The sequence below is a fragment of the Serinus canaria genome, chromosome 2 (assembly GCF_022539315.1).
Source record: "Serinus canaria isolate serCan28SL12 chromosome 2, serCan2020, whole genome shotgun sequence".
Classification (NCBI taxonomy): Eukaryota; Metazoa; Chordata; class Aves; order Passeriformes; family Fringillidae; genus Serinus; species Serinus canaria.
Window position 1 is genome coordinate 17,602,473 of NC_066315.1, and position 15,160 is coordinate 17,617,632.

Genomic DNA, 15,160 nt, shown 5'->3' on the forward strand with positions numbered 1-15,160 from the left:
AGAAGAGACATAGCCAGTCTGTGGAGGGTTACTGCTCTTTGAACCCATCCCCCATGACAGAACTGAGCCTAAAGCAATAAAAGATAAGAAATGCAGACAAGCATTGTCATTCCAGACTCATCTTCCTCAGGGAAAAAGCTGTGTTTCTTCAGAGTCCTTAATATTTGGGGCTAAAGAAGTCGACGGCTTCTACAAACCAGCACAGCAAAAGCAAATTAAATACAATTTGGTTCACATGACATACAAAGTATTCACAATCTAGCTATATAGAGTTATCTAGGGTTTAGAATTTTTGGTTTCTTTCCCATCCCAAGGGATGTAGTCTATTTTTTGCACAAAAGTTTCCTATCATTGGAACACATACTATAAAATACAATGTTGGTTCAACATTGATGAGACAGTATTATCTTGTACAGCTGTTTTATTTTTTAGAATGGGAAGCAATTCACATTTTTGCTTATCAGAGCTCTAGAAAGGACTGTTCAATCAACATTTTATACCACTTTGTCTTTCAAATAGTCTTTGAAATTGCTAAAACTGGTATCTGAGTGCACAGTTGTCAAGTGGAATTGTAAAGTGAGAGAGTCACTGCCTAAATGGCTATACGTAAAAAAGACTGGGGTGAATTGAAGAACAAAAAAGCGGTCAGCAGAAGTGTGCCTAGCTTCTGTTTGAACCCAAGCATATTTACAAAAAGGAAAAACATTCTATTCTGGCAGATTGCCTAATTTTCAAATAAGCCAAACTGCATTGACTCATTGGACCATGTCCTGAGCAATTCCAGGCACAAAAGCGGGAAAATATTCCATTACACAAGACTATTTCACACAGCAGTCTTCCGTAATAGCTGTTGTGGGTTACTGTAGCATACTGGGGTCACTACACCTTGTTTCCTTACCTGCTACAATTTAATTTTGCGGCCAAGTCATGTTGGAAGGACAGGATATAGATCCCTATATCCTGTCCTTCCAACATGCAGGCGCTGGAATTACAACTATAGCACTGCTAGGGATCCTTGCAGAACACTGGCTGCATGGCTGCTCCCCCGTCCTATCCCCTTCTTCCAAGTGATGACAAAGGCAGCTACAGCACAAGCTGAATGCTGGAATACTTACTCATAAGCTGGATAGGCACATGGCCATGTGACAAAGCCAATGTCTCTGTCAGTAAGGGACAGATGATGATCTGGCCTTTGACAGTAAATTAATTCCCCACCCTCCATCTCCTCCACCATGGTTGCACATGCAGCTGTTAGATGTAATACTGTCATTTCAGGGATGTGTCAGTCAATGATAAGGTAGGAGTATTTGGGAACAACAGTGCCAGGAAATGGTTGCTGCTCAGATGAACCACACTATTCTGGTAGGCTGGGCATGACTTTCCAGGGAATCTCTGCTTTTGCTTTATGTAAGGTTGCTTTCCCAATGAATATTGTTCCATTTCTCATTTAAGTGAGTGCACATTTACACATCCACACATAAACCACATAATTCAGGTTTAAAGGGACCTCTGGAGGCCCAAGATCCCATTCAAAGCAGCACCCACTTGGATCAGGTCCTCTGACTGAGTACCCCTCACCAAGTACACCACAGGGAAAGCAGAGAGGCTGCTGTTTGCAATGCACTACAAAGAGGAACACCAGGCACTGTAGGTGCTGGTTGTGGGAATTTCATAAGCGCTTTATATCAGGTGAGGCCTCTGCAAGTGGGAAATGCCATAAATTCTCAGTCTGTATGACACTGCAATAGGGAAAAATCTGAAGTCCATCTTGCAGCTGTTTTGAATAATGACAGACTTTTCACTATATTGTCTGAAACTGAAAAATTACAACTTATTTCTTCAAAGCTTTAAGTAATCCTCTCCCCATCCAGGAAGGGAAGAGTTGGAACAGCACCAGAGAGTGGCTTGAGAGCAAAGCTTCAGCACCAGGACTTTAGCTCTTTCTCTCTTCCATGAGGTTGATAGTTTCCAAGTCTAGTTTGGTTTCTGTCAATTAGGAGGACACAGTGCAATTCCAGACAAACAGGAATCCTGAACGTGAGCTAACAGCTCCAACAGAAAGGCTAGTTAGGAGCATAATAGGTTTGCTAATAAATGTGTGTGGTTTACTACCTGCCGGGCACAGACCTCCCTGTGGGAGCTGCACTACCAGGAAGCAGAGAACTGCCTGGATTTGCATTCAGTGCATGACAAAGGTGAAGAGGAGGCATATAAGCACACCAATACCCTGCGGACTTCTCTTTGTGTAGCAGCCCCTACACAAAGAGCTTCAACCACATGGAAATCTTCTTTGTCAACAGCTTTAACTCAATCTTTTACACACTTAACAGCTCTCCAGGAGGGATGCTAAAACAAAACCGGCTCTTACTGGCATCATAATTGGTGCTTGCTCAGGAGGGTTTAGATGCACACTAATAATTACGAACAGATCAATGCGGCTTAATTAGGGAAAGTGCTGTCTTGCTGACTGCTAAGTTTCCTGGTGTCATTACATCAGTAGTATCCTAGTGACAGACGGACCTAAGACTTTTTCTAAGTTCAGGTGACAAGACAAGGAATTAAATATTTAGTCTTCTGTAGCAATCTGGACACATCTAGGGTTAATGACAGATATACATACATCCTACAGGCAGGAGGAGTCACTGGAAAATTCACCAGATGCAGAGGCTCTGCATCTCATTTAAACCATTCAGCACAGGTGGGAAATTCATTCCAAATACCATCTCAACCTGTCAGAAATTCCTCTCTTAAAGATGTGATTGACTCCCATATCCGGCACTTAAACTTCAGTTCTGACAGTACAGCCATGGAAATTTAGGTAAATTTGACATTTCCATAAGCTGGGATGTTTGTAATGTTAGAGCTATTAATATACCTGAATAAGCTGTAAATTAAAAGTGAATTATCTTACCCGCAGTGTCAGCGCTGCTCTTGCTGGACACAATTTTCATCATCTTCTCACTAAATAATAACAAGAAAATTTGTAATTTTAGTTTACTTACTATTAAAACTGCAGTGAAGTTTATATTCAACAAATTTAATGGCCTTAAAACATATATATTTTTTAATTTAAATCACCAGTAATTTGTCAGTCATCAGTAATTTTTTTAAAATCACCTTTTAGTAGAAGTTAAGCAATGAATGGAGTATAAGCAGTAGAAAGCACAGAGATGTAGCTACATTAATTCTTTTTACCACAAAGAAGAGTAATGCAGTTAATATTCGTCTTTCATTTGGCATATTCTTCCTCTCTGCCTAGCATTCTCATGGAGATGATAAAGAAACTTAAAAATGATTGAGCATTCAGGATTTTTTTTTACTATTACATTCAAATATATTTTTGTTGATTGATTACTAAAATCATTACAGATGAATTCTGTTTTTACCTAGAAGAATCTTTGCTATTACTTGTATTTGGCCCTTTAAAAAGCGCAGACTGAACAAGACCAGTTAAACTGGCAATCTGTTTCTCCATGGCTTGTATCCTCTCTCTGTAAGACAAGAGAACCGTTTGTTAAAGCCAGATATATTTGCTTTCAGACTTGTTTTTCTAGGTGAATGACTACCACAGGATTGGAAAGACACCACAGAGTTTGTGCAAAGGCCCTTGGGTACAGTTTGCATATACCTTATTGCAGCAGCTTACCACATCTCAATTTGGACAGCTTTTGCATCGTAACAGACAATTAAAAAAATCTGCTTAGTTAAAAAGAAAAAAAACAAACAACCAAGTAATAAACTTCTAATGATCTCACAAGACAGGCACCTAAAACAATTTGTTAATGCCACTTGGAACTAGTGAAAAAATCTTTTCCAGCATTACATGCACTTTCTCTTTTACCTACACTGGGCCAATCATTTTGTCTGTACTTAAGGTTTCAGGATTAAAGACTTTACACTTCTTCTTGTTACTATTTTTACTTTCCCCAGACCCAGAATTTTTGTCTGGGAAGCATTTAATCTGCCCAAGCTGATGACTTTCCAGTCTAAATCCTTTCCACCTGACATCACAACTGTCTGCTTTGAAAAGGACAGAAATGTGACAGAGAGGCACAGGACACCAAATGCAGACTGTACAGAAATGCTGTAATAAAACAGATTTTCTTTTGTGCACATATCCCGAGAAATTCCCAAAAAGCAGAAGAAAAGAGATTTGGAACTACAGTAAGTATAATCAATGTTTTCCATAGGAACCAAAGGTCACTAAACAAGAACAAAGACTTTTTTTTTTGGAGGTGATGGCTCACATTTGTGTGTTTATCTGTTTGCATAAATCCATATATTAGTCAGGTACCAGGGGACTTCCTCAGTCAGCTCCAAACCAGCCTTTTGCTCACACAGGCACCTACTTGTACACACCAGTATGTCAATGACACACCACAACATAGACACACATCACAATGGGACCTTCTGTAAAGGCATCCCTCTATTAGAGCAGTTAAGTGTGTGGGGAGACTTGCAGGAGGAAATTCTAACAGCAGGCTGTGGTTTTGGAAGACAACTTGGAAGAAAACTTCTCAAAAACCAAGTGGTCAAGACCAGCAGCAGGGACTGATGAGAGAAGATGGGACACACAAACTCAGACACACAGTCAGCATGCTGCACGGCCCGTCCATCACCACAGCAGCATTCTGTGCACACAGGAGCAGCCAAACTCTGGCCACCCCAGCTGCAGTTGCAGTTTGGTGGCCAAAGCAATATCACCAATCAATAAGAGTCATATAAAGTCAAATGCAGGCACCAATAACAGCCAAAAGCAAGCTGACATGATAAAAAGCAAGTAACCAGCCCTGCTTGCAGCCAGACAGATTGTCCAGGCTAATTATTTCATTCACATTCAGGGAATGAATGAGGTTTCCTGGGATAGCACACAGATACCATAGCCAGGAGAGACTCAGGGACACCCAGACGTTGAGAAAACAGGGCAGCAAAACAAGCAATGAGATGCTAACAGACACAAGCAGGGAAGAAGAGAGTGCTCAGTCAGTCCCCAGCCAGCAGACGTGTTCTTACTGTGATTTAATGCAGTGCACGCATCTTTCTGTTCTGTCTTCATGTTGAAAGGTATTTTGAAGGGTGATGAGAAGACTAGTGAATCTGACTTAACTCATTTCAAACCAAGAAATACGTTACAGAATTTCCACTGTTACAAGTTTTAAAATAAGAAACTGGTGCAAGCTACAGTAACCTTTGGAACAAAAACAAGTACTAAAACCCAGGGATAAATATACTCTAACAAACTTTAATGCAGCATTTTTGACACTTCATAATGAAAACATTTTTTTTCCCCAGATAATCATCACAAAACCGTCCTGGAACTAAGCTCAACTGGAAGTCTATCTGTTTTACCAATCCATAAATGATGGTTTTTTTCATCCCACATTAGATAATCTGGAAACAATTTTCTGCTTCAAAAGATATTATGGCAACACAAAGCTGATCTTGTCCTTTGCCATGAAATCTAGGAAAGTATGTTGTTAAGAGAGAGAGGGATGTTCCAAGATAGGAGATGATGAAAAACGAATGAAATACTGGAATCAATTGCACAGAACACATTCTTTTTCATATGGTAAAAGCATTAAGAATGTGAAGAATCTACATGTGCTCTGGAGTTACTCTGTTAGAAACCAGGCAGATTTTTCCTGTAATAATTCCACTGTAACACCCAGACTTGTTATGGCCATTAGCATCAAACATTTCAAAAACAGGTGTCTGAAAGGTGCCTTTTAGGCATTACATAAAACAACTTGATCTGTGGAGGAGGTTGGGCTGAAGGTGTTGGAAGGCACCTCGTTCCAGCATGGGCAGGGAGGGATGCAGATGGCCTGGTGGTGGGGCTGTAACCTGGGCTGACATGGTTGGAGGGCTGGTGGCCCAGTTCTGTCACCACAAGGCCCCAGAGGAGCACGGACAGGATCTGCAGTGGACCCCTTTGCCTCCAACTTCCATGTGAAGGACTGGAGCAGACTCTGCTCCAGGAGGGAGAAAAAAATGCTTTCCTCAGGCTGTGCAAGGGTCTATCAGGGATACCAGTACTGCCATGACAAAAACTGTGATTTTTGGTTCTCAGCATTGTGTTTTCTACCCCTCACTGTGCTCACTGCTGTGGAGAGAGGAGATGGGACCACCTGTCCCAGCAGCTCTGCCTGCACAGGGCAGGCCAGAGTCCCATGGATGGGGCAGACAGGGTTCCCAGGTGGTGGACAGGCTCCAGTGACACAGGACAGGCCGGGATGTGAAGCATTAGGACAGAGGGCAGACAGAGAACAAAGTGGTGCCTCTGCTTGCTGCCACCAGAAGGGTGGTAGAACAAGAAGAGCCAACCCGTCTCTGCTCCCAGATTAATTTCCCAGATAAAGCTGCATCTCTCCACCACCCAGGAAAAGCAGGGAGGGTCCCTTTTACAGCAGTTGGGAAAGAAATGGCTATTTTATCAGCCTGAGCACAGAAGGCATTGTTTCACATTGTTTTCCTGTGAATGCTGGGAGAGTCAGAGGTGGCAGCATGGTGGGGGAGGAAAGGAGAGCACAAGGTCAGAAGCGACGCCCAGCAGAACTCTGTCAGACTTGGCTTTGGCTTCTCACAGACCCTGGCCAGGAAGGCAAGGACAGGCCACTTGCCAGCCCTCTTCTGCCCAGCAGCCTGACCCACAGCTCTGGCTAAGGTATGTTCAGGAAGTGGAGCCCTGCCTCAGCGTATCGTTCCCCAAATTCAGCAGAACCAAAGCAAGCCCTTGCTTCTCTGGGGACCATGCACTGATAGGTCAGATTTCAGATTTCTTCCTTACAGCTTCACTGATCTTTCATGCTACTCCTTCTATTGCAGTGAACTGGAAGCAATTCCAAGAACGGGTATTGCTGAATTGGTATCCACTTGTCAGAGCAACGCTACTTAAGTGTGACACACTACTTGCACGTTACTTCCCTTTCCCGGGGACATCTTTAATATTCACATCACTGAGAAGATACTTTGTACACACACAGAATAAAACTGGCCTGTGTAACTGCTCATTCACGTTCCTGTCCAACCCCAGGCAGTGCAGCACATCACCCACAACAGATGTACTCGAACACCAAATCTGCACCATGAGCTACACGGCACACCTTCCTGGAGGAAAAAAATTTCTGTGACTTTTTATTTTAAAGTTAAGCTCCAAATGAAGCAATGAGAAGGGGGTCAGAGACAGAGAAATACACATTTCTTTCTATATTACTCTAGGATAGAAACATTTAATTACATTTTTTTACCTCACTGGGAAAAGAAAGGAAACACGAGTAGGCTGTTTTTCCCAATGACTTTTCCAGAATCAAGTGAAGGTGTCTTAGACTTTACTGCAAATTCCCCCAAAACAGATGAGTGGGTTTCTTGGAAGGATGGGAACCAAAGATCAGCAGAATTCTTCTGTATTCTGCTTTCTTCCCACAGAAGGATTCACACAGGTGAAGTCAGTCCTCTAAGGAGAAGACTTAATTCAAACATTCTACATCTTGAAGCTAAAGGGGCAAGGAAGCTCTGAAGCACACCAGCTATTACACTATTTGGCAACTCTTATCCCAGAGCCTGCATCTCATCTTCCTACAAATAGTTCCCTTGACAAAAGGAAGACAAAATACAGTTTACCTTTCCTCCATCCTCTACTGGTCATTTGACTTCATTTTTTCTGCCTGGTTATTCCACACCTTTCACAGAGGAATATGCAGTTCTGGCCCTGTGAAAAGTGTCTGAGACAATGTATTTGTAAAGCCCCCCTATGAAATGCTCAGTGCATTGCTGATGCAGTCTCTCACTCTCCATGACTTTACAAAGTAAGGTCATTTTTCCTAATGCATAGAGAGTCCATCTGTACTTCAACATATCAAACAATAAAGTGGTTTTATGGGGGGGAACAATATCTAATAATCTACACATGGCCATTACACTTTAGTCTTGAACTGCAAGTCATGAGCCAATAATGTGATCACATTTTTCGCTCAATCCAACTGTCATCTTTTCTCCCTAGTATGGCATAACAAGAAGAGGACAAAAGTTGTGTTCAGGCACAAGAGAACCATAGTACACCTCGAAAATGCTTTTAGAGGAAAAGTATTCTATTGAGGTAACTTGCTGTTTTATATTATTTTATATGTTTATATATATATATTATACTTATTTATATTATATTTATTATATATATTTAGCACTATCAAATAATCTAGAATTTTGCAACATGTATTATAAATGCAAAGATTTTAGGTTAAACAGCATTTAATTTAATGCACTTTTGGATAAACAGCTTGTTTTCCAATTTATCAACATTTAAACATCTGCTTTGCCTGTAGTAACTTCCAGAAATGTCCCACAAGCTACAAAATGAGCCATCCAAAAATATGACAGCAAATCTCTGTTTAAACAACTCATGCACATAAAAATTTATTCATTCTTCCAGTAGACCTCAGATTAAAGAGATGATGACCCTTTGAAGGTGAACTGCTGTAACCTGTTATAACTTCTAATATTTTTCTGCACATGAATACTAACATCTTTTATTTCTTTGAATCACCATAGATTTGTTTCTTCTCACTGTTGTAAAAGAGCTTTATATGGGACTCTTCTGGTAAATGAATTAACCGTGAAAATTTAGTCAATCCTTTATACCACAGAAGTAGTTATCTTGGAAATAGCCAAGGTAAAACAGTTACAAGAAAGCATTACATGAAGCAATTAAATCCCTCTCAACTCTGCCTTGAATAACTGGCTTGATGAAACTGGCTTCTACAGTGTCAAATTAAAATGGGAAACTCCAACAGAAGAGCTCAGAAATCCCAGTTTTCATCTCTTGTAGATCCAAATCTACTGCAGTTAATGTTCCAAACATAATGGAACCATTTTCTTCAACAAAACCAGGATATCTGTTTTAAGTACCCAATATTTTCTGATAAACTACAGAGATATCCCAGTTCAGCCTTGGACTGCAAAACTGAAGAACTAAGATGGAAAGAGAGATTTACTTTTACTTCTGACATTGTCACCAACCCTTTCAATCTTTCTCCTGATTTATACTTAAACTTGCATTGTCCTGACGTTGTGACAGTGCTACTTCGAGGAAATTTCCATAAAGTCATGACACAAGACATGTTTTCTTTGCTCTCAGCACACTCCGATTAAAGCAACCACAGTGCTGAGATGATGGGTTTGGTGCCTGCAGGGTCCTCAACCTGCTCCTGAATGAACCAGGATGAAGAGTCTCTTGTGCCACAGTGCAGAGATGAAAAAGACCTCTCTCCTTAGTAGCTCCAAGGCTAGGAACTCCTCTGACTGCCCACAGCTGACACTTCTGCAGGCAGGCTGACTGAACACACTGCCATGTGCTCGCTGTGGCCTGGCTCTCAGGCACTTGGCATCAGCAGGTGGATAACATACAACAGAGCAGCATACACCTCATTTTACCATGCCTGGAAGAGAATGAATTCAGCCCTATATCTACAACACCAAAAATACTCTCTCACAGAAGCAAGGCCATACTGTTTATGGGGGTAAACTCCAAGTCCTACACAACAAGGTAGGGGATACCATTCTGCCATTAGGTACATCACCCTTCAGGTATCCATAACAACCTTGTAATCACTCAATTCCTGATGAAGCAGGAAAAGAGCTCCTCAACATGGATAGCCCCTTGTTTAGTTTAGTATGGTTTAAAGTGTTTACTTTCAAAGTTCATGTAATTATTATAAAGCTAAATTAAAGCTTAGAGCATTTTGTGTTTGTAGAACTCAAACCCAATTCTTAATATTGCATGCAATTTGCATGAATTCCTTTTGATATTTACAATTATTTTTAGAAAGTCACACTTCCTCAAGGTTAAAAAAAGCCGCAACCCATAAAGACAGCTTTTAAAATTATTCTTTCAGTGCCATGTGACTAATACACACCATGCTGAATTTTAAGGTCATGTATTTATTTGGAAGAGCAATTATGCAAATGCTGTTTTCTTCATTGTTAATATATTCTGGGACCAGGATTAAAACACCTGGTGCAAAACTCCCTTTCAAGGAGCTGCAGAACTTTCTGCGTAGTTTCTCTTTATCCATGCACAAACAAACAGCCTTGTGCATATCTGTGCAGCTGAGTGAACAGCTGAGATGTCCAGAAGACAGGAAATTGTACAAACATAAAAGTTTTTGGTGTCCTTCCTTATTTTCAATTCCTATAATGAACTTTGTGAAATGTTCCATCTGTAAATGGAATAAATTTCCTTCAAATAATTTCCTAGATGTAATAATGGCGGCTTGAAATGAAATTTCAGATACCTGCAACTTTCTCTTGGAAACAGATACATAAAAATCCAATTTCACTGACTTCAGATTGTAATATGCCCTATCTTCTACTCTTATGTCAGAACTACCAAGCTATAAGCCTGTAATTTTTGTGGGTGGCTGTTTGCCTTTATATTCTTCCATTTTTTCCCCACCAGTGGACCTCATGACCCACTTTTTTTTTCTGGCCAAGCATGGTAAGCGGCAACTAATTATCGAGCAAGCTGTTTAGATAGAGGGGAAGCCTAGGGTCTATATGAAGCTCTGTATCTTCCCAGTGGTTAAGGCAATCAGCAGTTACCTTTGGCCTCTGTGAGCTCAGCATTTTTCAGCTATTCATCTTCACTTCCCTAAAGAGCTCTATAAAAGTTAACAGCACAAACAATACGCTAGAGATTAACGCAGCTCATATAAATACACAGAAACCGCCTGGCAGTGCAATGATTTTTCTCTCCCAGGGCATGGTCTAAGGCAGGAGAAGCCTTCACAGACCTTTGTGTAAATTTGGTCCTTAAAAAGACAGGACAGATCATTGTCATCATTGCCATCACACAAAAGTTAACAAAGTCAGGTCACCAACTACTTGTGATGCTGGGAAAATTATTTGGAACAGCATTCATGTTTTGATTTCTTCCCTGGGACAGACTTGCTTTTCTCCGCAGTTCCCCCTCAAGGAAGATTATTGTAAACAACTGTCCTATTTTTATGCAAATTCGTGTTTTACAGGAGATAAGACAGTAATGATAAATTCTTCCCATTTCCTAACACTAGATGAGAAAAACTTCACTCCATAAAGAACCAAAATTGTAATATCAGAGTGTCATTCTTAACGGGGGTGAAATATATTCCCTTATTAGCAGGAACAGAACATCATTTGTTCTTGTAACATGATCTGGCTGTCTGCAAAGAAAAATCCCAGTTAATCATTTTATTTTATTATATTCTTTCCAATGACTGAAATTTACACAAATGAAAATAACTAGGGATTCATCATGGGTTGACAATACTTTCAAATTAATAATGGATGGTGTCACATCTCCCCTAAATTACTAACTACCTTGACAGACAGCTAATAAACACTGCAGCTGGGTGCAGCAGCCTCCTACACATTACACTGTCCCCTGAGTCTTAACGACAAAGGATGAGCAGATTAGGAACGTTTCTCATTTGCATAAATTAAGCCCCAGCTCTGCCTTACCTTGTCTCCTTGTCCTTGGGCATCGTGGGTGACCCATAGCCAAAAGCCTGCTTGTCCACAGGAGAGGGCATTGCCTCGGCCATGCCTGGGAGGCCAACAGCACTCCGCGCTTTCGCATCCACAAACACAGGCGCTCCCGGCTCCTTTTTGAAGGACTGGCGGCTGGGGGAAGACCTGTCAGGCTGGATGGTGTGGGCGGGAATGTGAGGGCCATGGTGAGGATGAATATCGATCATTCTCATGTCAGCCACCCTGTGAGGTGAGGCTGGAGGTGTTTTAGAGCCAAGAGTGGGCAAATGGCTCTCCGGGTACTTCCGTGACTTTTGTCTGTACAAGGACTGCTCCAGCACTTCAGGCTGCATGGAGGGGTTGCAGTAAGTGCTCGATGACCTGATGGCACTGCGATGGTAGGTCACAATGTGATCGGGGACATCGAGCGGGTGTCCGGGGTGTGGTGCAGCCACACTCATCCTCCCCTCGTGAAACAAGTAGGGGTCACCGTACAAGCTTTCATTTCTCATCAGGGTAAGGTTTTTGTTGCTCATGTCCTCATCTGGCTTCACATCCCGTCTCTCCAAAATGGCGCTTGGGCTGGGCGATATCGAGCGCGAGGCTGGCATGCCCGACAGCCGGTCCCTGGGGATGGTGGCATTGCCTGGCACGCCCATGGGCCGGCCCCCACCATAGGGAATCCTGGATGGAGAGGGAGGCATGGAGTGGGGCACTGGGGTGGAGGGTGGAGAGCTGGGCATCGCGTGCAGAGGGTGTGTGGCAGATCCAGGGCGGGAACCACTTGGGCCATCTCGTCCCGTATAAGCAATTTCCCTCTGCATCTGGAAAGAAAAGGAAAAACACCTCAGATAAAAAATTACTGAATGAGCAAAACATGATGTGGGTTGTCTACAGAAAATTAAGAAGTAAAAACAAACCCTTGAGACAAAGTGATTTTACAGCTTCATAAATGAAACACTTTGGGACCTCATGCCTAACAGAAATAACAACTATAAATAGCAATAAAATGGGCTGTATGTTAACAGAATATGAGAGGTTTAAAAATGCTTTTACTTATGCAAATACCTTCTCACCCTAATCTGATATTCACAACTACTGAAGCTGAAATCAGGGGTTGTGGTGCCAGGTGTTCCACACGCATATAGCCAGTGACAGACTTACACAGTTTATTGATCAGACACACAGGCTAGAGTTCACGGATTCCAAAGCAGGATAAAAATACTGATGCTCTGGCATCACAAACATACCTGAAGTCCTTAGACAAGAAAAAGAAATATTACAACTAATTAGCCATTTTCTTCAGTGCAGGATTTAAGCTGTTGCTAATGACTTGATGCGGTCTTCATTACACAAAAGATACACAAAGCACAGTAGAAAAACACACACATTCATTGACTATAACACAGACAACTTATATGAAAACAGTCTGACCCTATGTAACATGTGCCATTCCAAAGATAAGAGTGATTCAGAGGGTTTGTGGAGCACATGCTCAGAAAGTCATTGAACGTTTTATCATAGTTTTGTAAGCAGCAGCAGTAAGGAATGAACAAGCAAGGAAAAGGAAAACTTCCAAAACAAATGTATTAGTGCTTTGTTAAGAGAGGCTTGACAAAAATCTGCAATGGACTCGTGTGCTCTTGAGAGTGTAGAACCTTACTGCGCCCAGCCATGACCTATCTGGGTGGCTGAATGCTGCCGGGAAGACAGGAGAAATTCTCCCTCTAGAAAGCATAATGTGCCTGCTCTGGTGCCCTTGGGGTAAGGTGAATGAACAGGGAGATGAAAAAGTCAGCTGAGGACTAACTACATAAGAAAAAAATTATAATTTCTAAAATTCATGATGACAATTTCATCTTCCCTCTCCAGCACCTTCACAGAACTGTAGAAAACTGTGTATCACCAAGCCTGACTCCACATTCCTAAAGTTACAGAGCACAAAATAATATGGATATTGCTGATCTGAAATCTAAACAATTTTTCTCCCCTCTCACTCCTTGCATTGATAATGTGACTGGATTCATTGTAGTTACAGTGATCCACGGCAGATGAAGCAAGAGATTATTCCTGCCCCGCCACAGGTTTTTCCACTGGTAAAGGAATTGCAGTGTCAGTATATAAACAATAGCTGTTCTTATCACAGCAGGTTCTGCACTCAGGAATTAGAAATGACATTCCCCAGGGCGAGAGATCAACAATCTGGAGTATCAGGTATTAGAAAGAAGAAAGGAGATAACCTGATTGTGGCCACAGCAATAATAAATAAGTGTAACAGAACAAAGATGTGTACTGGATGGGTCATAAATGAGCCAGACAAAAATTATGAAGTCACACAGGAACATGGCATAATTTTTTCATTTGCACTGAGAATAAGTCTAGTCTGGAATTTTAAATAAGATATAATTAAAATATAACTGAACAGTATTAATGACTTTATAAGAGGGAATTCAACACAATTTTCTACTGGCTTGAAGAACCACTCAACATACTAAGCTATACTGTGTGTACTGACTCTGGCCCTGGGCCAGCAAAACAAAATGACTCCTACTGACTTGAGCAGCTTTGGGATCATGTCTTCAGGGACAGGCAGATACAGATGTTTTACACCAAGAGAAGAACTCAGAGAAAGAAAACCCTCCTAGATTTCTACTGTACAAGCTACACAATGTCCTGTTTAGTTGCTTCAGATAAAACTACAACAAATGGAATAGTATCTGTCAAAGAAACCATAGCCACTAGGATATGCTGGGTTACAGTGAGAGGAAAATTCCAATGTAATGTTGCAGAGAGGAGAAAATTTCCATGGGAAGATCTGAAAGCAATGGATTTAATTTCCCCTAACTTCTGGACTTCCTATTTCTGTATATGCTCATTCATTTCTCATAAGTCAAAGTAATCTGTCTTAGAAAAATTCCTATTTTCCACCATAACACCATTTAGATGGAATACTTTAAGATGGAAAATAATGTGAATATGGGACTGAGCTATTGCTCAAAATCTTGTGTCTCTGTACTGTTGTATGTAACATTATTTACTTTTGCTTTAAAGTAGCACTTGGAGTACAGAGCCTCAATCAAGGCTCCCTTGGGCTGGGCAGGGCACAATCATCTGGGCACCCAATCCCTTTCTGAGAAGTTCACCTGCTATTTTTAGCCAGGACTCAGGCCCTGAGCGGAGTGTACCAAAGGGGAGACTGTTGGAGCCAGAGAGTCCAGGGTGCCCAGGAAAGATTCACTGGGGCATGTGAGCTGGGCAGGGACCAGAGGTGGTCCCCAGGAGCCAGGCAGCTTTACCCGGTGGATTACTCTGTCTACTGCCACATGGTTGGTATGTCCTCTCTTTCCACTCTTCTCTCTCCTCCAGACTCTTTGCTAATGATAAGTTTAAAAATATGAAGGATGGTCTTGCTTCTCATCTGTAACTCTTTGGTCTGATAGCTACATCAAAGAGGTATAGATGAGAAGAAAGAAAAGACTATTCTTCACATTTCTCTTTTCACCACGCTCTCATATATAGGCCACTTTCTGTGCTGTTTTTCATCTTCTCTCCTCCACCACAAAACCCCCATGTTGCTCAATAAAACCCCATACTCTTCTACATATGCTGTCTAGAGCCACATGTTCCTGGACTTTGCATGACTCAGGGACAGAGAAAGAGG

At 41.5% G+C, this 15,160-nt stretch overlaps 1 protein-coding gene across 21 annotated transcripts in view; it reads right to left on the reverse strand.

Annotated features, from left to right (window-relative positions):
* Window positions 1–15,160, reverse strand: part of KIAA1217 (KIAA1217 ortholog) — a 356,326-nt gene that overhangs the window by 37,880 nt on the left and 303,286 nt on the right. For 17 of the 21 annotated variants that reach the window (XM_030226706.2, XM_050970267.1, XM_018909327.3 and 14 more), the window contains 3 exons: window positions 11,491–12,323; window positions 3,387–3,491; window positions 2,912–2,961 (listed from right to left, as the gene is read on the reverse strand). In XM_030226706.2, the coding sequence (XP_030082566.2) occupies window positions 2,912–2,961; window positions 3,387–3,491; window positions 11,491–12,323 (988 nt within the window). The remainder of the gene's footprint in view (window positions 1–2,911; window positions 2,962–3,386; window positions 3,492–11,490; window positions 12,324–15,160) is intronic. The other 4 variants (XM_018909328.3, XM_018909312.3, XM_018909330.3 and 1 more) reach the window with 1 other exon arrangement.